Genomic DNA, 23688 nt, shown 5'->3' with positions numbered 1-23688 from the left:
TCCCAACAAAATGGCCGTAACTAGGCAAGCCAAGTCACGTGAACAAAACGAACCCGCTTCGCGACCGAACGCTTCCATGGTGAAGAGAGATCAAACCTCCAACCCGGACGCTATTCTCCTCCACTCTCTTGGTGGCGCTGCTGCTTTGAAGCACGATGGGAATTGTAGTTTGAAACAAAGCCGTTGATAAGTCGATGCGGCGGCGAGGTAAACTACATATCCCAATGTTAGCTGGTGTTCAATGTTTGATAATAATTGTAAAGAAATAGATCATACACATGGACAGCTGTGAGGGTGTTGTAATTTTAAACATATACGGTATTTTATGTTTTTCCAGTCAGATATCGTTTGGATGCTGTTTCGAAAATATAATGATCAGAACCGGAAGTTACGCACACCCCCACCTGTTTTGTATTTGTGTTTAATAGGTTTTGGGAAATTTCTCAGCCCATCTTCCGCTGAGCTGGTTATTATCGTAATTATATCAGGTACGTTTGCTTACATATTATTTTACATCTCGCATGTAGTAATTTAAAATTAAGTATAGTCGCTACTTGTGTCGGAGATCTTCTTGTAACAGGCCTAAGACCCTCATGTTATGGATAACTCAGTTGACAGGTTTGACTATTGAAAGTTAGAATATTTGATTGTGAAATTAAGTGTGAGTGCATGAGCCGTCTTTTTTGTTGTTGTCTGCGTTTATATTTAGAAGTATGAATGAAACCACGCCACAAAGCGAATTATACATGTTAAAAAGTGCGAACTTTTTGTTTACCTTTTTAAAGGCCATATAACTGCCGGAAGAATGTTCAAATACAGTCCTTATTTGATAAATCGTAAAAGTCTTATTTAACGCAAGCACATATTCGTTGGATTGATTAAATTTGGATTCATGGCCTAAAGTCTAATATATTGAAAATTTAGTTTGTAGCTGCTGTTAAACGAGATCTGGAGCATTAATTCAAACTTTTCACATTAGATTTTCAAATGGGCAATAATGGTGAAAAGGCAGCCATAAGAAAGTTTCAAGTAACAGAATCTGCCTAGCATTATGTTGTAATTAGAAGTCAATAATGTTTAGGGAGACAGACGGCTTTGGAGGAAAGGAACGATCATCAATGACAACTCCATTCTATTTACCTGAATGGTTCAAATGCTCGTCTTGAATGCTAAATACTGCAGCTCGCTTTCATTACAATGGTAAGTTTGTTGTATGACAAAAACCAAGTATTGTAACACAAAAAGTGCTTCATATTTAAAATTAAAATCAAATGCATTTTACTTTGAAAGATTCTACTGGTACATATCAAGATCTGGTGGCTGTAATATGTTTATACTTTTCAAATCTCTCTACCACAAAAAAAGTTTGTAACTTTTGTTAAAATGGTGTCTGGTTTTATTTGTAAAGGATTATTTTTATTTAAAAATTAACATCAATAAAATGAATGCAGTTTAAAGTCCAAGTACACAATGTTATGCTTTTGTTTTATCATTTTGAACTTGCATTGTGTATTGGAAACTATTGAGTTGTACAACACTAAGTTGAGCTGCAGTTTGCACGGAGAACCATTTTTAGGTGACGTAAGAGAGTTTTCTCTTTTTTAATTCATTCATATGATGTGGGAGTTGCTGGCTAGGCCAGCATTTAGCTCTCCTCTGGACAATTAGGGAGAGGCGTTAAGAGTCATCCACGTTGCTGTGGGTCCGGAGTCACATGTATGCCAGACCATGTAAGGGTGGTAGTTTCATTCCCTAAAGGACATTAGTGAGCCAGATGGGTTTTCCCAACAATTGGTAATGGATTCACGGTCATCATTAGATGCTTAATTGCATTTAAATTCTACCATCCACTGTGGCAGTATTTCAACTCTGGTCCCTAGAACATTACCTGGGCCTCTGGATTAATTACGTGTTTGCCTTCATGTTTGACTTTAAAATGTACACAAAAACAAGGAAGCTGGGAGTGTGATTTGGCTTGGGACTGTTTCTGGCAATTCAAGAGGTTGTGCCTCATGCTTCTTTTATGGAATTCCTTTAGCCAACTCCTTTTTTATTCCCTATTGTAATAGATGAAGAACAATATCAAATATTTTTGTGAGCAATTGTCAAGTTGTCCAAGTCTTACACCTTGGTTACCCACTACTGTTGTCATCTCAGATATCCATATTGAAGTGAATTATAACTCTAACTTTTTTTTAAATGAAAAAGAAATTTAAGTATGCAAGGAAGTGGAACTAATTTGCAGTTCACACGAGAAAAATGTGAAAACTGCCTCTGAGTAGGCTCAATTCAGCAAAGCAAAGAATAACTGTGTGTCTTTTCTTGTTATTATATGCCTGTCTTTGCCTTCACGTGGCTAGATTTAATGTGGTGCATTTTGGATTTATGTTTCGGAAAGTTGAGCTGAATGGGCAAGTTGTTGGAGGGAATTCTGAGGGACACAATTTACATCAACTTAGAAAGCTAAGGACTAATTTAGGGATAACCAAAATGGCTTTGTGCGTGAGAAATCATGTCTCATGGACTCGATTGAGTTTTTTGAGGAAGAGGATTGATGAGGGCAGAGCGATGGATGTGATCTGTATGAACAGTAAGGCATTCGACAGTGTTCCTCATGGTGGACCAGTTTGCAGTTTAGATCACATGGAATACAGGGAGAACTAGGTATTTGGATACAGAACTAGCTCAAAGGTGGTGGTGGAGTGTTGCTTTTCAGACTGGAGGTGTGCCACAAGGATTGGTGTTGGGTCAGCTGATTTTCATTTTAATATGAATGATTTGGATGTGAACATAGGAGGTCTGGTTAGTAAGTTTGCAGGTGATGCCAATTAGAGGTATAGTGAACAGCAAAGAAGATTATCTCAAGAGTATGACTGGATCTTGATCAGATGGGCCAATGGGCTGATCAATGGCAGGTAGAGTATAATTTAGATAAATGTGAGGTGCTGCATTTTGGAAAGGCATATTAGGTCAGGACTTATGCATGTAATGGTAAGATCCTGCGGAGTGTTGCTACACAAAGAGACCTTGGAGTGCAGGTTCATAATTCCTGCTACTCCACTTTCAAGCTAAATAGGACAGTGAAGAAGGCATTTGGTATGCTTGCCTTCATTGGTCAGTGCAGTGAGTATTGGGACGTCATGTTGCGGCTGTGCTAATCTTTGATTAGGCCACTTTTGGAATACTGTATGCAAGTCTGGTCTCCTGTTATAAGGAAAGATGTTGTGAAACTTGAAAGGGTTCAGAAAATATTTACAAGGATGTTGCCAGTGTTGGAAGGTTTGAACTATGGAGAGAGGCTGAATAGACTAGGTCTATTTTCCCTGGAGCATCAGAGGCTGAGGGGTGACTTTATAGAGACTTATAAAATCATAAAAGGCATGGAAAGGATGGGGGGAGTCCAGTACTAGAAAGCATTGGTTTAAGGAGAAAGGGGAAATATTTAAAAGGGACCATAAGGGCAATGCTTTCATGCAGAGAGTGGTATGTATATGGAATGAGGTGGTAGAGGTTGGTGCAATGACAACAGTTTAAAAGGCATTCGAATGGGTATATGAATAGAAGCATTGAAAGGGATATGGGCCAAATGCTAGCAAATCGGACTAGATTTACTTAGGATATCTGGTTGGCATGGTAGAGTTGGACCGAAGAGTCTGTTTCTGATGCTGTGTATCTGTATGACTCTATGGCCAATTAGTTAATGAAAGTTATTTTTATTAAACAGAAATTCAGTCATCTTAATGGGTCATTTTATTCCCCTCATTACTTTATGCTTATTACAGTGAGAGATGTTAAGCACTGAATAATGCAAGAGTTTTCTCTATGGAAATCATGACTTGGAGGTACTGGTGTTGGAATGGGGTGTAAACAATGTTAAAAATCGCACAACACCAGGTTATAGTCCAACAGGTTTATTTGGAAGCACTAGCTTTCGGAGTGCTGCTCCTTCAGGTGGTTGTGGAGTATAAGATCATAAGACACAGAATTTATAGCAAAAGTTTACAGTATGATGCAACTGAAATTATATACTGGAAAAGACCTGGATTGTTTGTTCAGGCTGATTCTATTTCTTACAAAGAATTTACACAATCTTACGTGGATTCATGCAGTTTTTCAGCAAAGTAAAATGTAATTCTGCAAGTACAAACTCCCCCATGAACCTTTGTGCATGTGTACGGGTGTGTGGGGGGGGGGGGGGGGGGGGTTGCTGTGAGAGAATGTGTGTACGTGTATGAATGTAAAGGGGTATAAGTCTGTGAGAGGGTGCATGTGGGGGTGTGTATGTGTGCGCGTATGAGAGAGGATCTGTAGGAGTGAGAGCGAGAGAGAGTGTGACATGAACTCAAGATCCCAGTTGAGGACGTCCCCATGGATACCAAACTTGGCTATCAGCCCCTGCTTGGCCACTTTGCATTGTTGCCGAGCCTGAAGTCTGCCTAGGAGGATGGTCACCTGTAGGTCAGAGGCTAAATGTCCCAGACCGCTGAAGTGTTCCCCAACTGGAAGGGAACACTCCTGGCTGGTGATTGTTGTGCTGTGTCCATTCATCTGTTGCCGTAGCCTCTGCCCAGTTTATCATGTTGACGCAGATATCACCATTACATGTGGGGACACCACCCACCATGTACACGGCAGGTACTCATGTGACTTGGCCAACATTGTCCATCTCATATGCTGCAGGCAAGAATGCCCTGAGACACGGTACATTGGCGAGACCAAGCAGTGTCTATGGCAACAGATGAATGGACACCGCACAACAATCGCCAGCCAGGAGTGTTCTCTCCCAGGACATTCAGCCTCAGACTTTTGGGTGACCATCCTCCAAGCAGACATTGGGACAGGCAACAACACAAAGTGCCTGAACAGAGGCTGATAGCCAAGTTCAGTACTCCTGGGGATGACCTCAACTGGGACCTTGGGTTCATGTGTCACACCACAGGTCACTCCAGTCCACGCTCTCTCACATGAGCACATAAGCGCATCCATGCACACGCACAGACTCTCCTACAGACCCTCTCTCATATGCTCACATATACACACCTCCACACACGTACCCTCTCACAGACTTATACCCCTTCACACTCATGCATATCTGTATATACATACACGCTCTCTGATACTCACCACTACCCTCCCCTCCCCCAGCCTGCGTGTGTGTGCACACCCAAGTTTATGGGGTAAATTTGTACTTGCAGAATTACGTTTTAGTTTGCTTAAAACCTGCATAAATCCATGTAAGATACTGTAAATCCCTTTTTTAGAAATAGAATCATTCTGAACATTGGAACACTTTAACCTTACATCTTCAATGCATTATCTGAGCTGATATGGCACCTATTGTTAAAGTTCACTTGAGAATGTAACTTTAAAAGGTTCTAGGATTTACATATGAAAAAACTGAAACCAACATGGTCATTTTAAAAGAGGAGAGCCTTAACAAACTATCCAGGTCTTTTCCAATATATAATTTCAGTTGCATCACACTGTAAACCTTTGCTATAAATTCTGTGTCTTACGATCTTATACTCCACAGCCACCTGATGAAGGAGCAGCACTCCGAAAGCTAGTGCTTCCAAATAAATCCCTTTGACTATAACCTGGTGTGGTGATTTTGAACTTCCTCAATGGGCTATACTGTTAGCATTTCTTATTTCCAACTCTATTATTGTGCAATTCAGACTGCTGGAATTCTATTAGAATTAATCATTTTAGTTTAACAAAACAACTTTGACACTCTCAGCAAGTCTTGCTTTACTTAATTCTACACAACTCTATATGTATCAAATGTGGCAGCACCCAGAGAGAGACATTTCAATCTTCCCTATTAGCTATTCTTGTGCCCTTTGAATGAGATTGCAATCAAGTTTTACTGGTAAGTTCACAATCGAGACAGAGTTGAAACTACAATGGCAGGAACTTGCAATGAACATAAGTCCTTTATTCCATTTATCATTGTTGGTTTCGCAGTCCAGTAGTGAAATTGGCCTTGCAGCTGCATCAAGCATGGAGAAGTTCAGCACCATCCCGAACAAAGTACTATGTTTGCTCAGCACCTTCTGTCAACAAGCATAAATCTCTACCATCAGTGGTGTGTACTAGCTGCAGATGCATTGCAGAAAGTCACAAACGCTTCTTCAGCAGCATCTCTCAACCAGAGCATTCATCTTCCAGAAGAACATGCAGCTAATGTGTGGGAACGCTTCCAAGTGTTCCCATATCTCCACTTTTCCTTCTGAGAACAGGCTGTCCTAATTTGAAAACATTTTGTTGTTTCTTAATTGTCACTGAATTGTCCTACCTAATAGGCACACATTTATCCCGTTGATTGCAGTAAGAAAGAAATTCTGGGGAACATTGAGGTAAGTAAGAAATTCTGCAGCACCTAATATTTCAAAAGAATAAGTATCACTTTGAGAAATGGTTTGTCTGAGCCTTTCCCTAAAATATGTATTTTAAATTTTTTAAGTTCATGAACATAACCACTCCCATTATGTGTCAATATCGTGAAATTTAACGTTGAATATTTCTCATGGCTTGGGAAAGGTTTTCAGAGATTGTGGTTCATTTGTTTGAGAGTAGAGTTTACAAAGCTGTTTTAGTGCTTTCTTTCAGATTGTTTTTAATTTTCTGATCAGCCTGTTCAAGTATGTATATTCATGTCTCTGGAGCAGGTGGGACTTGAACCCTGGCCCACAGGTAAGGGCAAACCACTATATTGCAAGGTCCCCTTCAGATCACTTTTTTTATGGCTTCATAATTTTGGATACAATTAATATAAAGTAGAATGAAATATTTGAAGGTGAGTGTGCTACTTGAGTTAATCTTCCACATGTTACTTGCTTTCCTTGGAAGTGATTTTAATTTATGGTTAATTAGTCAGTCTGTAATTTTTTTCATAATTTTAAAGTAAAGGAAAAGGAGTTGAACTGACTGGTGCAAGAAATTTATCGGTAGCCATTCACTGGACAGTTAGCCAGTTATTTAATGAATACCACCAGCCAAAATTCTCCAACTATGCAAACATTGTTTATATCTATTGTCATTCAATCATGTGGTATGGCTGCCACTGGTGGAGCCAGAATTTAATGCCAATCAATAAATGCCTTGGGGAAAAATGGCAGTAAGTTGCTATCTTGAACTGCTACAGGCTGTGTGGCGGAAGTGCGATTGTTAGTTTTTGGATTAGTGGTGCTGGAAGTGCACAGCAGTTCAGGCAGCATCCAAGGGCTTTTGCCCGAAACGTCGATTTCGAAGCTCCTTGGATGCTGCCTGAACTGCTGTGCTCTTCCAGCACCACTAATCCAGAATCTGGTTTCCAGCATCTGCAGTCATTGTTTTTACCTGATTAGTTAGTTTTGGTGATTTACCCAGCAAGAGTGAAGATAGAGTGATTCATTTGTAAGTCAGGATGGTGTGTGACTTGGAAGTGAACTTCTTTCATGGGATTTGACATTGCTGGTGGGGTGGACATTTATTGCCCACCCAAATTACTCTTTGACCTAGTGGCATGCAAGGCGATTTCAAAGGGCATTTAAGAATCAACCACACTTCTGTGGATCTGGAGTCAGAAGTAGGTCAGACAAGATAAGATTGGCAGATTTCCTGAGACTATTTGCAACTTTCGATGAAAGTAGTAGTGACCATGATACTGAGATGAGCCTTCAGTTCCAGATTTATGGCTGAATTCAAATTCCACCACCTGATGTATAGTTTGAATCCTGTCCCCAGATATTTAGCTTAGGCCTCTGGATTACTACTAGTCTAGTGACATTACTACTATTGCCATCATCTCCAATGCTGTCTTTGACCTTCTAGCTGGTAGATGTTACTCTTTCGGAAGTTGCCAATGAAGGAAGTTTGAGTTTTTGCAGTGCATGTGAGCCTGCTATGCCATTCAGTAAAAGCATGGTCAATCTAATCACTCTATATTCCTGCCTACCCTGTTAACATTTCACCCCTTGTTTATCAAGAATTTATTTGCCATTACTTTAAAAATATTCAAACTCTGTTTCAATTGTCTTTTGATGAAGAAACTTCGAAAACCACTCAATTTTGTTACAAGAGCAACTCTCTGTCTTAAATGGACAATAGCGTTAGTTTTAAACAATGACCCCAAATTCTACTTTGCTATATTTCAAGTTAATTTGTACAATTGTGTTATGACATGTTGTTTGATGCAGCTGGGACTTGAACCTGGACCTTCTGGCTCAAAGGTGGGAAAACTACCACTGCACCATAAGAGCCCTTGCAGTTCTACTTATCCCACAGTAGGAAACGTTCATTTCACATACACCCTATCAAGAGTCTTCAGGATCTTGCATGTGTCAATCAAGTCTCATCTTATTCTTCTAAACTCCAGCACGTATAACCTTAGCCTCTCCAAAAATGTCAACCTACCTATTCGGCTATTAGTTCAGTAAACCTTCTCTAAACTGCTTCCGACACTTTATATCCTTCCTTCGCTAAAAACACCAATATTATAAAGAGTACTCTGTATATGGTCTGCCCAGTGCTCTGCAGAACTGAAGCATAACCTTTGTAATTTTGTATACAATTCACCTCAAAAAAAGAAATGACATTTTTTAACCTTTCCTAATGCTTGAGTGCTAAACTTTGGTATGTCAAGCACAATGTAACCCAGATGTGACAGGCTGCAACCACGAGAGCAGAGTCATGGAATATTTTCAAGTTGTTAAACCACTTGCCAATCAAGTGGGCATCTTTCATATTTAATAGTTACTGAATTGTATAATGTTGCTAGTGATTAATGCATTATTGAGGGCACTGCCCCAAATGCCCATTTTAAAGTAGGATAAAGAACAGTTATACAAATATTATTCATGTATTTGTACTTGCTGTACTGTCATTTGAATGAACTTTTTGTAAAATATTCTAAATTGCTTTGTGACTAGATTAATTTAGGATATCTGGTTAGCATGGATGAGTTGGACTAAAGGGTCTGTTTCTGTGCTGTATGATTCTGTGACTTGTCCACCAGTAAGGAACTGTTTATCAGACAGTAAGCCCTTGGTAACTGCACCTGAAATTAATATTTTGTGGTTCTAAATCAAAGGAAACTATTTAATAGCTGCTGTTGTACCTTTTGGATTACAGTTGGTTTAGAAGTTTTTTTCTTTTGAGAAGCATTGTTAGACTTTTTCAAGCTTTTTTTTAAATTGAAGAAATGAGATGTATTTTCTTGAATTTTTTTCTAGTAAACCTTTTTTTAGTTACAGTGGATATTTTATGCTGACAATTTATCTTTTTATTCTCTCCTTTAGATGGACCCGTCTCCTCAATCCTACATGCTTGCTAATCTGACTCATCCACATTCTGAGCAGTTACTGCAAGGATTGAATCTTCTTCGGCAGCATCGTGAGCTCTGTGACATCGTCCTCCGGGTTGGTGATGTCAAAATCCACGCCCATAAAGTGGTGCTGGCAAGCATCAGCCCATACTTCAAAGCCATGTTTACTGGGAACCTTTCAGAAAATGAGAACTCTGAGGTTGAGTTCCAGTGTATTGATGAAACTGCTTTGCAGGCTATTGTAGAATATGCATATACAGGAACCATATTCATTTCACAAGATACAGTGGAATCTTTACTACCAGCTGCAAATTTACTTCAAATTAAGTTAGTACTGAAGGAATGTTGTACATTCCTTGAAAGTCAGCTTGATCCTGGTAATTGCATTGGCATTTCCCGATTTGCTGAAACCTATGGTTGTCATGACTTGTATCTTGCTGCCAACAAATACATTTGTCAGAATTTTGAAGAGGTATGTCACACAGAGGAGTTTTTTGAATTGAATCACACTGAGTTAGATGAAATTATTTCAAATGACTGTCTGAATGTTGTGACTGAGGAGTCTGTTTTTTATGCTTTGGAGGCATGGATTAAATATGATGTACAAGAAAGACAAAAATATTTGGCTCAGCTGTTACACTGTGTGCGATTGCCATTGCTAAGTGTGAAGTTTCTAACAAGATTATATGAAGCAAACCAGTTAATTCGTGATGAACATACCTGCAAACACCTTCTAAATGAAGCACTTAAGTATCATTTTATGCCAGAGCACCGATTTTCTCATCAGACTGAGTTATCAACACGACCACGTTGTGCTCCCAAAGTACTGTGTGCTGTTGGTGGAAAAACCGGACTGTTTGCTACGTTAGACAGGTAAGATGATGAAGTTGAATTCAAATTAATGAATGTTGTTTTATATTAATAGTGAAAGTAGAAAACATGCCTCATATACAAATAAAATATTGTTTTGGTGGATATAATTTAATTGATTTGTAATTGAGTATTGAATGTAAATAGAAGCATTCCACATTATATAGTGTTTCCATCTACTAAGTCATTGAAAGTGGTAGGTTTTATTTTCTTACCACATGATTATATGCTTATAAAGCAGTTCGCCACCACCTTCTCAAGGACAACTAGGGACAGCCAATAAATGGTGGCCACTCTATGGCATCCATGTACTATGAGTGAATTTAAAAAAAAAATTGCTGTATAAGAATGGTTAAATGAAGTAAGCTGTCAAATGCATTTGCCATTCCTTCATTTTATTAAAAATGATTTGGCTCTAATGACTTTTGTGCTATATTTTGTTGATCTACAATAGACTTATTTAAACTTTTGCTGTGTTAAGTACAAATGTGATATGTCCGCAATATAAAAAAACCAGACTGACTAGACAACCCAGCTCGTTTTATTGGCCTTGGGTAGGTTGATAATTTCATTTACATTTTTTCCAAAACACTATGAAATACAAATGTTTAGAATGAAGGGATTGTTAGACATTTTTATATCAAATTAAGACAGTTTAGAAAGTATTCATGACCTTAGCGAGTTTTGAGAAGATTTGTAGCTCAAGTTGAGATTCTGGATGTAGGTTTGCTCACTGAGCTGGAAGGTTCATTTCCAGACGTTTCTTCACCCTACTAGGTAACCTCTTTAGTGGGCCTCAGGTGAAGCAATGCTGAAAATTCCTGCTTTCTATTTATATGTTTGGGTTTCTTTTGGGGTGGTGATGTCATTTCCAATGGTGAAGTCACTTCCTGTTCTTTTTCTCAGGGGGTGATATATGGGGTCTAACTCGATGTGTTTGTTAATAGAGTTCCGGTTGGAATACCATGCTTCTAGGAGTTCTCATCTTTGTCTATGTTTGGCTTCTCATAGGATGGATGTGTTGTCCCAGTCAAAGTGATGTCCTTCCTCATACGTATTTAAGGATACTAGTGAGAGAGGGTCATGTCCTTTTGTGGCTAGTTGGTGTTCATGTGTCCTGGTGGCTAGTTTTCTGCCTGTTTGCCCAATCTCGTGTTTGTTACAGTCCTTGCACGGTATTTTGTAAATGACATTAGTTTTCCTTGTTGTCTGTATAGGGTCTTTCAAGTTCATTAGCTGCTGTTTGTGTGTTGGTGGGTTTGTGGGCTACTGTGATGCCAAGGGGTCTGAGTAGTCGCGCAGTCATTTCCGAGATGCATTTGTAGGGGAGAGTGGACGTGTTTTTGGACGTGTTTTGGAATCACACGAGAATTCCATCAACAAACACATCGAGTTAGACCCCATCTACCATCCCCTGAGAAAAAGAACAGGAAGTGACTTCACCACAGGAAATGACATCACCAACCCAAAGAAACCCAAACAAAGCAGGAATTATCAGTAGTGCTTCCCCTGAGGCCCATTGAAGATGTTACCTAGTAGGGTGACAAAACATCTGGAAATGAACCTTCCAGCTCAACGAACAAACCTACATCCAGTATCCATGACCATTCTTCTGTAAATAATCTTGATATTTGCAGTTGTACAGGGCCCTGGTGAGACCGCACCTGGAATATTGTGTGCAGTTTTGGTCTCACAAATTTGAGGAAAGACATTCTGGCAAAATTCTCTGACTACTGCTCTGCAATGGATTTCTAATTTTTTTTTTTACATTTGAAGATATTCTGTGTAGGTTCACCCATCATTCCTGAGTTGTCTAATTGCCTAACTTCACCATAGCCTCAGCTCATTAACTGCAGAACTATACACCCATGCAATTGTTGTCTCCAGACAACTGTTCTGATTGTCTGTCTGTTTTGACCAAAAGTAATCAGATTTGACACATCTCTCACTCTCTTTCCCGGTCACGCTGTCTCACTCTTTCTCTCCATCCTGATGCTGCAAGTTGAATCTACTGATTTTGTTCCAGTACTTTTGTGCTGAAGACACAAAAATATAGTGTTTGCTTTTCCATGAATTGTCTCTATGATAGTAACACTTCCACCCTTCAGAAACTTAAGCTTATTTTAAATATTTCATATTATAAAATTCTGCTGCTTCTATCATAACTCCAGCAAGCTCTGATCATCCTATGTTCAGGGCTCCATTCTTGGTAATGTCTCAATTTTGTAATCCTCATCTTTCCATTTCTCCAAGGCTTTTCCCCTTCCTATCTTATGTTACCACATGCTCCACACAAGTCTTGGATCTCTGCTCCTTAACAATTTTGCCTGTTGTGAGTCTCCACTTCAGTCACTTCACCATTCTGCTGCAATGTCTTAAGCTGACTAGGCCCCACGTTCTGGTATTTCCGCCACCCCCAAACACTTAATTCTTGTCCTTTTTAAAATCTACCAATGTCATTTCAGCAACTTTGTTAACAAATGCTCTTGCATAATCCAATGGAATACACTCTTGCTGTCTCTCACTCCCTTTTTCACCATGTCTCCCTGAATTCTCCAAAGCCGCCTTCTTTGACAAATAAAAACTGATAACAACTGCTGGTTCTGGAAATCAGAAACAAAACTGGCATTTCTGGAAAAGCTCAGCAGGTCTGGCAGTATCTGGACATTTCGGGTCCACTGACCTTTCTTTAGAACTGATGGTAGCTGGAAAACAGTTGTTTTTTATGCAGAAGATGGAGTGGGTAAGAAGTAAATGATAGGTGGTGATAGAGCTCTAAGAGAAAACAGTTGGACAAAGGAGTGAATAATGGGCACGCTAGGAGAATAAATAGTTGCTAATGGGGAGTATTAGGGGTTAACAATGGGTTGTGTGTAATAGCAAACCTTTGATAACCAGGCGTGCTGTGGGAGTTTGGGGTATGGACATGGGTGCCTCAAGCCCTAAAATTGAACTTTACAGCTTTCTGGACTGTAAGTTCAATATAAAGCCTCTGCAATGTAATAGTCAGTGCACCAGCCGACAATAACCCCACCAGCAGACTTAATTACAAAGTCAACATTGAATCTGAGAGCACAAAGTATATTCGGTTCAAGGGGAGATAGGTTGGCAGAGAAATTTGAGGTGACACGTGTCACATCGACAGTTCTCAATGAAGCTCGAGTGCAAGTAAAAGGCCAGAGGAGGGGTTCAGGTGGAGGGAGAATGTTGGAGGTGGGTAAAGGGGTCTATGGGATGTATTCTTGCCCAAAGAAATGGGTACGAAGGCAAAGGCAACAGCAGTGAATGAAGAGTTCAATGTGATTTTGTGTCCAAAATTCATTTAAGGTGGGGGGAGATAAAGACACATATTTTTTTACTGTGGTTCTGTTCGCCGAGCTGGAAGTTTTTGTTGCAAACGTTTCGTCCCCTGTCTAGGTGACATCCTCAGTGCTTGGGAACCTCCTGTGAAGCGCTTCTGTGGTGTTTCCTCCGGCCTGTCCCTGCCGCTTCCGGTTGTCAGTTTCAGCTGTCCGCTGTAGTGGCCGGTATATTGGGTCCAGGTCGATGTGTTTGTTGATGGAGTTTGTGGATGAGTGCCATGCTTCTAGGAATTCCCTGGCTGTTCTTTGTTTGGCTTGCCCTATAATGGTAGTGTTGTCCCAGTCGAATTCATGTTGCTTGTCGTCTGCGTGTGTGGCTACTAGGGATAGCTGGTCGTGTCGTTTCGTGGCTAGTTAATGTTCGTGACAACGGAACGAGGACATGCCGCAATCCAAAGGACTAGCCACACTACCATACATCAAGAACATCTCTGAACTGACAGCCAGACTACTGCGACCACTAGGACTTATAACAGCACACAAACCAACAGCCACACTCAGACAACAACTCACCAGAACGAAGGACCCAATATCCAGCATGACCAAAACTAGTGTACAAAACCCCACGCAAGGACTGCACAAAACACTATATAGGACAAACAGGAAGACAGCTAACGATCCGCATCCACGAACATCAACTAGCCACGAAACAACACGACCAGCTATCCCTAGTAGCCACACACGCAGACGACAAGCAACATGAATTCGACTGGGACAACACTACCATTATAGGGCAAGCCAAACAAAGAACAGCCAGGGAATTCCTAGAAGCATGGCACTCATCCACAAACTCCATCAACAAACACATCGACCTGGACCCAATATACCGGCCACTACAGCGGACAGCTGAAACTGACAACCGGAAGCGGCAGGGACAGGCCGGAGGAAACACCACAGAAGCGCTTCACAGGAGGCTCCCAAGCACTGAGGATGTCACCTAGACAGGGGACAAAATGTTTGCAACAAAAACTTCCAGCTCGGCGAACAGAACCACAGCAATGAGCACCCGAGCTACAAATCTTCTCACAAACTTTGAACACGTTTTTTTATTCATATCCTAATATTCACTTTGACACTGAATTTTATTTTGTATTTTCATTCTTCTGTGATGTGTTTTTAAGATACTTTGAAGTGATTATATAAATGACACTGTTATAAACAGACTAACATTTAATGTGTCATTTTCTTTTTCCATTTCTGTTGCAGTGTAGAGATGTACTTCCCTCAGACAGACTCCTGGACAGGTCTAGCACCACTTAGTAGTCCACGTTATGAATGTGGAGTTGCTGTTGTCGATCAGAAGCTTTACGTGGTTGGAGGAATTGCAACCCACATTCAGCAAGGCATTAATTATCGGAAACACGAGAATTTGGTAGAAGGTTGGAATCCGGAGACAAACAAGTGGACGACTGCAGAAAGAATGAATGAATGTCGAAGCACGCTTGGAGTGGCTGTATTAGCTGGTGAACTGTATGCATTAGGTGGTTATGATGGGGAAAACTACTTGCAATCTGTGGAGAAATACATTCCTAAAATCAAAAAGTGGCAGCCAGTTGCACCTATGGGGAAAAGTCGAAGCTGTTTTGCAGCTGCAGTTTTAGATGGAATGATATATGCCATAGGTGGATATGGCCCTGCTCACATGAACAGGTAAATCTGTATAATGTTTATCCCATAAGATTCAATATTTTAAACTTCCATAAAGTTGTATGTTATCTTACTTTAGATATCAAAATGATTTGTATTTGAGTATTGCTTAGAAACAGACCATTTTGTCCATGCTTTATCATGCATTAATCAAGATAATCTGTAAGAACATCAATTTTAGAGGAAAACCAACATTTGTACTGTACGAGATGAGATTGCTCATTGATTGGCAGTGGAATCTGGTTGCGGTGTTGACACTGAAAATGTATCCATTAATGCTGATTGCCCAGCCTTGTTTAAATGCTAAATATTAAATCAGGCATGTGTATTCTTTGTCTGTCAGAATTGGGCACGGTTTTAAAATAGGTAGCTACCAGTATGTGCAAGTGGGCACATTTTCTTTTAATCGAGTTTACTAATAACTGATTAGGAGGGGGAGGCTGGTTGTGGGAGCGAGGTGAAGAAGAAACTTTTTAAATTAACATATGACATCTTAAGTCAAATAAGTTGTCAACGCTTACTTATGGCCTCACTCATACAAGCATTAGAGAACCTCTGACCTATGAAACTATCCCTGGAGGAGTCCGTACCTTCAGAAAGGCAAGAATAAGTGGAAAAAATGGTAGGGTGTTACGACATGGGGTAAACCCCCTCTGTTAGTTTTAAACCAGCAACACAAAAGACTTTATCCTGTGCAGTAGTCTGTGAAAATTCAAGAGGCCAAGAACCAGTTAAAGTTAAAAAGTAACAACTTTATTTAGATTAGATAACTTAGTGTGGAAACAGGCCCTCCAGCCCAACAAGTCCACACCGACCCGTCGAAGCGCAACCCACCCAGACCCATTCCCCTACATTTACCCCTTTAACACCTAACACTACTGGCAATTTAGCATGGCCAATTCAGCTAACCCGCACATTTTTGGACTGGTGGGAGGAAACCAGAGCAAACCCACGCAGACACTGGGAGAATGTGCAAACTCCACACAGTCAGTCGCCTGAGGCGGGAATTGAACCCAGGTCTCTGGCGCTGTGAGGCAGCAGTGCTAACCACTGTGCCACCGAGCTGCCCATTTCTTAAAGTAGAACAGAGAATAATTAAGTAACAAAATTTACAACTTCTTCCTCTAATCTATCTTTTTACTTTCCCTTCTAGTCCAATAAAACCTCCAATTTAAGATTTACCAAAAGTCAAATTTCAAAACCAAACAGCTGTTGAATCTTCCCTTTGTAGGTTTCCTCTCCAGGTTGGTGTCAATGTTTTTTCTCTGTGCAAACTCCTTTTCTAGACAGGTATCTCTGAGTTTTGACTAGCAGCCTACAACTGTTAGTCTTTTGGCAGTTCTCCCCCAGGTGTTCAATTTTTTTTGTGGAAGTATACCCCCAAAACATCGGATTGTCATTGGCTTTTAATATTGTCAATATACTAAATTCAAACCTGATTGGAGTTTGATTTTTTTTGGGGGGAGGGGTATAATTTAAACTGGCCTAATTCAAATTTGTTTTTGTCTCTAGGCAACAAGCTACCCCACCTGTCTGACCACATGTTACATTGTATCTTATTCAAAACATTTGGTGCTGTCAGATAGTTCTGCAACTAGCTTTAAACTCTCCTTAAATGTACGGTACACCTACATCTTCATAATGAGGGGAGCCAAAGTTTGCAGTGAGTGTACTGTTTCGATTTCCATCCTATTTTCTTTGAGGTTTTTGAATATTGATGTTGGTTACTAGTTGTTGGTAGTAGTCTTGTAGAGAGCCACATATGCATTTATTTATCTAACCCTTCGTCTTGCTCTAGAAATGATTTAGGATTGTCTGATATAACTTGCTTCTCTGTTTTTACTTTTACTTTTATTTGGAAAAATAGTGTGGAGCGGTATGATCCAAGCAAAGATTCCTGGGAGATGGTTGCTCCAATGGCTGATAAAAGAATTAACTTTGGTGTTGGTTCAATGCTTGGATTCATCTTTGTTGTTGGCGGACACAATGGTGTGTCACACTTGCAAAGTGTTGAGAGGTATGAACCCCATCAAAATCAATGGACATTATGCAGGCCAATGAGTGATCCCAGAACAGGTAAATGTGTATCTAAATAGTCACAGATAGTCTTGTGATTTAGCAGTTTACGAAAAAAATTGATTATGCATTTTGTTTCTTCAATTTTGTTAAAGACGTGGCTTAAATTGTCTCTCTCAAATGGAACAATCATGGAATGATTACTACATAGGAGACCTTGTGTCCATATTAGCTCTTACCATGAGCTGTTATGATTTTCCCCTCTTTAATTGTGACCCTGCAAACTTATTTCTGCTTAGCTGCTTACCTTATTCCCTTCTGAAAGCCATGATTGAAGTGACCTTCACTGTGCTCTTAGACAGTGCACTCCAAATCAGATGCACTGTGTCTTCGTCCTCTTGCTTATCACCTTTTAACTGAGTGTTGTCCTCTTCCCTATCCATTAAAGGGTCAGTAGTCTCACAACACCAGGTCATAATCCAACAGGCTTATTTGATATTACAAGCTTACAGAATGCTACTTTGTCAGGTGAAGTGGTATCCATGAGAGAGAACTATTTTTCTCTCCCTATTTACTCTGGACCCCTCATGATTTTAAAAATCTCATTATCCAGACTCCTCTTAACTTTCTCTCTCTGTTCTTGTTTACCTACACAACTGAATGACTACATCTCTGGAATCATTCTTCTAAACCTTTTGTACACCATCGCCGATGCCTACACATAGTACTAAAAAGTATGCTGCCTAGAATTGAGCACAATACATGAATTGAAGCCAAAGCAGTGTTTTTATAAAGTTTATTCACAATTTTCTTGCTTTTATGATCTCCCCCTATTTTATAACCCAACATCTCCTTTATTTTTCTCACCATTTCCTCAACCTGGCCTGCTACGATTTGATAATTTGAGCAAACACGTATACTGTCCATCCATGTCTTCCTGCACCGCCTTTAGAACTGTACCTTTTTAAAATAATCTTTGCATTCTTCCTAGCAATTGTTTTCATTTCATGCATCTCTGCATTAAATTTCTTATCTCGCTCATTTGCTCGTTCTATCAGTCTACATCATCTTAAAATCTATCACTATTCTCCTTGCAGTTCAGAATACTTTTTGTGTAATGTGCAACTTTTGAAAGTTGCATCATGCATAACAAGCTAGTTGTTACAAGATTCAAAGCTTTCTGATTTATTAAACAACTCTTGACCACTATTATTTCCTGTTGCATAATGTTGTATCGATGCTTCTACTTTCTCTGTTACTGTAAGAACATCAATATGTGATGTAGTGCATTTATTGAATACCTTTAGATAAAGTCCTCATCAACCATTTCCATTACTTACAGAAAAATGCTGACCTCTGAGGTTTTTGAGAAACATTCCTGTAATTTTCCTGGAACAAAATGATCTTTAATGCAAATTTTTTTCAATGACTGAAATTTGCCCCGATTATTGTTTCTAAAAGCTGATCCACCGCTGCGGTTGGTCTGTAGTTGCTGTATTCATCTTTTGCACTGTTTTCTTGAATGAAGGTATAACATTTCAAGTTCTCCAGTCCACTGACACCACTACTGAATCTAGGGAGAATTGAAAGATTAGGTTATAGCTAGTATTCTGCAATCTTCTCAGTATGTCCTGATATATCCCAGCCATTTCTGTTGATTTCACAACTTTGAGAATTTAAGTGTTTTTGCTCTAAATTGTTCCTTGTCTTTTCCTAAGCTAACCTGAAGTATGTGGTGCTATAATCATTGTTCTGTAAATGTTTTCATACCGAGACTTGACATGTTTGATCCTCTTTCTCCAAGTCCAACAATGCCTTCTACATTGTTCAGGCAGAATCCTACTGATCCAGAAAATGCTCTAAATATAGTTTAGAAAATCTTCTCTCCAACACAACTCTCCTCTTTCCCCCCCCCCCCCCAACCACCATTTTTATTTTGATTATATAATCCTAGCCTCTATTAAAGTTTCTTATCATTGTATTTCACAACTGCAAGTCATTTACATGCACAATATTGTTTATTTTTTCATGTTCTATGGAGTTTTCATAAAAGGTTCTTTTTCCCCTTCCCATGACAGGAGTTGGTGCAGCCATTGTAGACAACTACCTCTATGTGGTGGGAGGTCATTCAGGATCATCATATCTGAACATGGTGCAGAGGTACGACCCAGCCTTAGATACCTGGTCAGATTTTGCTGGCATGTTGTCATGTCGATGCAACTTTGGGCTGACTGCATTTTGATAGTTGATTTGATTATCAAGGACATACTGTGGTAATTAACCCTGCATGACAAGAAGACCAATTGTACTGAGACTGCAGCCCTCAGTTGTTGAATTTTACAAACCTTGGCTGCCACTGTTGGTTTTTACTGTGCAGAGTTTTCATGTTTTCGATTGAATTGGTTATATTTGTACATACACTTGTGGGGAAGAAACACTGATGCCTGAAACAGCCAGGGCTAACCAAAGCTCGAGCTTTTTCACCTTTATAAAGCATTCCCCTCCATGTTAACTAGCAGTTACCTCCATACTTCCTCGTTTTTAATCAGAAAGGATCACACATTCAAAACCAATAATCAATCCATTGTATGTATGCAATGTGAGTCCATGTCAGTTTTTGTGCAATATATGTTGATTGCATTTATTGTGTTCTATTTGACATCAGTGCTTCACAGTATGAAAGTTTGTACTTAAGGGCTGCATACCTGAAACTCAATTTTTGACTACAGTACAACTACCCACTGTGTGCTTGCTTGTATTGTATAATGTGATTTATGTAATTAGTAGGATCTGAATGATCAGCTGATAGTGATATGTAACCTGCTATAAACATCTGTGTATGATTGTTTGTTTGACAATTTTCCAACTGAACCATAATGAGATCACCTGTTAATATTTGACATGTTGTTTGAAGAAACAAAAGGGAAATGTATATTTAAAAGGGCTCTTAATTGGGTTATATGAAGTTGCAATTGGTACTTTCATATCTTGATAATGAGTTTATGAAGTTCGGAACATGGTTACAAGCCTGTATTCACAGAACATAACGTAGGAACAGTTTCTGATTTAGGTAGTTAATGGGCTTTTGAGTACAGACTTCAATGATTATTTTATTTGGCTCTAATGGCATGTTTTGGATTTGTTGATGTGATCCTTTGTAATATTCTACAGCTGCTATTGAGGGAGAATAACTAGATTTAGTAACTGGTGCTATCCTAGGATTCAGGACCCCACAGATGTTACATATATTTATTTTGTAATATGTCAGTTCACAAATTATTTTGAATATTTTTATCCAATGATTTTATGAGTAAGTGTCTGAACAATCAAATCTAAACTGAAGTAATAATTTATAGATATTTTTAATCAACCTGTTCATACATGGTATGATACATCTCTGGAGCAGGTGTGATTTGAACCCAGGCGTTCTGGCCCAGAGGCAGAAACACTATTACTGTGCCACAAGAGCCCTAGAAATAGTTATGTAATGAGTTTACAATATTTTTAAAACCCTCACTTTGCAGAATAAACTCCAATTAAAGCAATTTAACATTGTAAAAATGAGTTAATAGTTCAGCTATTCATTGTTGTCATCTGCTTTTCATATTTGATTTCTCTACTGCCAATATGTGTGGATGTGTTTGTTAACAAACTTTGGTTGCTAATATTTATGTTGACTGCTAAGTTACCTTTTTATACATCTTCAATGTCACTTTCCATTCTCATCTCAGCTGCAGTATCTTGTAGGAAAGACTTTTTGTTCAGAATGTACTTCAAAGCTGATGTGCAGGTAATTATTGAAGTATGTAATGCAAGAAAAGTTGTATGTTAACTGAGTTTTGAAAAGTTCTAGCAGAAGGATTGCACTTGTAGAATTCTAACTGTTTAAATTCTATTAGGAGAACCAATCAAACTGATTTAGTAAGGGAAATCAATATAATGATTTTTATTATAGATCTTGTGAATACAAACTGCACTATTTTAAAATATCACAATTATCTCCATAAAATACTACAGTTTTTTCTGTACTCATTGTGCAAAGAAATCACAATTTTTGGCAGAAGTTTAATTATGGCTACAGTTTGTGTTTTCACAAGATCAGCAGTGTTGTACACAAGGGAAGTCATATATTTTAAATTTTAGATTGGAGAAACCACTTTTTTTTGAGACTGCATGACTGTGTACACACACACTAGTCTTTCAGGTCTTATTGAATCATCATGCACATTAATTTCTAACTTAACCTTCTGGAAGTTTCGAGAACTTGAGAATATGAAGGCTTCAAATGTTTGTTAGTATATTGAATAAAAAGGTGCAATAACATTTTTTATATGGCTTTTTTTATTAGGTATAATTTATACTTGTGTAAATGAAAGGATGGGTTGATTTATGGAACTGCCATTGTGCCCTGTAAATATCGTAAAGTGTGTATAGTAAAATTTACACTTGCACTGTTCCTTGTGTAGATATCATCCTCACATCCTTCCAAACACACAATAGAACAAGATGATGTGCATTTTGTGTCCACAAATTAGTGTAGTTATAGTAAATAAACTTGCAAAGTCCACCAAAACAAACAGACTAATAGTCTGAGACTTAGCAACCTGCACATCCTGCTGGTTTAGTAGCACAAGTGTTACTTTTGATGACAGTGGCTGAAGTCATAGCAATAATTACTGTCAGTCCTTACAATTTCAAACATAACTGGCCAAAACTAACCAGAAGTTTTTAAAATACACAACAAAAAAATCTTCGTTAATATACACTAGAATCAAAGTGTAAATGCAGTTGTAATTTGTGGCTCCTTGTTCTACAGTACAAAATAGTTGGGAGTGTTTGTTTACTTTTTTGTTACATATTACATACTTTCAAAATGACTTCTGAAATTCAAATGGCTGACATGTCCGATATGTCACACTTCTATTTTGCTAGATAGTTTAAAAGATCTAACTTGTAACATTATCATTTACCTTCTGGCATAGCTTTCTGACTGCTCGATTTATCAAGTTGCAAATTTGCTCCACAGACAACCTGTTCGTATGGGCAAAGCAACTTTTTTTGCTGGACTCTTGATTCTCCACTGTCTAAACGTGGCTATTTTGTTCACAAAAAATAGGGAATTTTGTAGACAAGGAAATCTCAGTAGCAGATAAGTTAATAGCAAGTGGGGAAGAAAAATGAGCATTTACTGAAATGACATTTGTGCACTAATACAAACTTTTTTTCAGTTTTGGAAAATGCTTTGTAATCAGTTCAGATGTGATACTTTACAATATGTACATTGTCATAACCTGAAAATTAATCTAGAATTTTAACTTGTCAATCATTTGTCATCAAGGTTGTCCTGTCTCCTGCTTTCTGTCCTTTTAATGCCAAGAAATTTCCTTTTGACCAGTGCTGTATGAGACATTTTGGATCGTACGACTTCCGTAATACACCAGTAGGCTGGTATTTAATGATGTTTCTGAATTGCTGTGTTTCTTCCACTTTTGAAAAAAACCTTTTTTGCTGTGAAAAAGTATAGATGCATTGCTAACGATTCCATGTCTTGGATGAGTATTGTTTCTGTACTCCATTGGTGGGAGGACTGTACCTAGGCAAGCTATAAAACAATTTTCATGCTTTGATTGCTCAGTGGAGAAATTGATATGTATTTGCAATTTTTCTGTTTTTAAGGTTACTGGAACAGAGGATGAGAACTTGGATAGTTTAGCTCTTATAGTTCATCAGTTTATTACCATATCCAAATTCAATCCATTCACTTAATTATCAAGTTTATGAAAATAATGACACACCTAATCTTATTCTCACAACTCTTTGTGAAGCTAACTGGGTGGAGTCATTTGCAATGATTGCAACTTTTAAAAATTGAAAACTTTGAATTTTAATGAATGACCTAAAACAAACGCCTCAATTTATAATATAATATTGCATACAGGATAATAAGGAAAGTTCACAAATACAAATGAATTGTAAAAGGAACACAGGCTTGGCTATTGTCACTTTAGCTTGCCTTAAAACTGAATACTGACAGAACTGGATTTTTTCATAAATGCCTTACACGCAGTGCTATCCTCTGAAACCAGATTAGTTTGTTTTTTTTCTTAAAATGCTGAATCTTTGTAAATGAACAGCAAGATTAAAAAACCTAATATTTATATTCTGACTCATGAGGGAATGATTGTAAATGGTTAAATGTTAGAATATGTTTGTGTGCATAGTTATGTGCTCTGTGCCTGCAAATGGCAGGACATTTTCGTTTACAGTTTGACAAATGTCTTGCCTGTTTGTTTTATTTGAACAAAAGTGCTAAAGGACTGTTCACATTATCGTTTCAGTTCAGTTTTCTTAAAGGTTTCATGTGCTTTCGTGTGGTACAGCTATGTCACTTATTACAGCATTTCATTGTGGATGTGCTAAATAAACATCTGTAACAAGAATTCTAAGTGTGTTCTCACGTTTCTTCCTTTTCACTTTAATCAACTT

The 23688-nt window shown here is 38.6% G+C and overlaps 2 protein-coding genes across 3 annotated transcripts in view; one reads left to right on the top strand and one right to left on the bottom strand.

Moving 5' to 3' along the window:
- Positions 1–337: 337 nt before the first annotated feature.
- Positions 338–23642, top strand: klhl28 (kelch like family member 28). 2 transcript variants are annotated; one of them, XM_043697306.2, is made up of 6 exons: positions 384–488; positions 1082–1200; positions 9282–10180; positions 14746–15189; positions 17054–17262; positions 19281–23642. In XM_043697306.2, the coding sequence occupies exons 2-6, from the start codon at positions 1198–1200 to the stop codon at positions 19442–19444; spliced, it is 1719 nt and encodes a 572-aa protein (XP_043553241.1). In that variant the 5' UTR covers positions 384–488; positions 1082–1197; the 3' UTR covers positions 19445–23642. The 2 variants fall into 2 exon arrangements, with proteins under 2 accessions (XP_043553243.1, XP_043553241.1); XM_043697308.2 differs by lacking the exon at positions 1082–1200 and having other exon boundaries at positions 338–488.
- The window catches only part of dorip1 (dopamine receptor interacting protein 1), a 38652-nt gene continuing 32720 nt past the window's right edge, over positions 17757–23688 (bottom strand). The window contains exon 6 of the mRNA XM_043697313.2: positions 17757–18775. Within this exon, the coding sequence (XP_043553248.2) occupies positions 18741–18775 (35 nt within the window). The 3' untranslated portion in view covers positions 17757–18740. The remainder of the gene's footprint in view (positions 18776–23688) is intronic.

The sequence above is a fragment of the Chiloscyllium plagiosum genome, unplaced genomic scaffold (assembly GCF_037043375.1).
Source record: "Chiloscyllium plagiosum isolate Xiang-an unplaced genomic scaffold, Cpla_swu_hap1 HiC_scaffold_8, whole genome shotgun sequence".
Classification (NCBI taxonomy): Eukaryota; Metazoa; Chordata; class Chondrichthyes; order Orectolobiformes; family Hemiscylliidae; genus Chiloscyllium; species Chiloscyllium plagiosum.
Note: the sequence above shows the minus strand (reverse complement) of the source record. Positions and strands in the feature narration are given on the sequence as shown.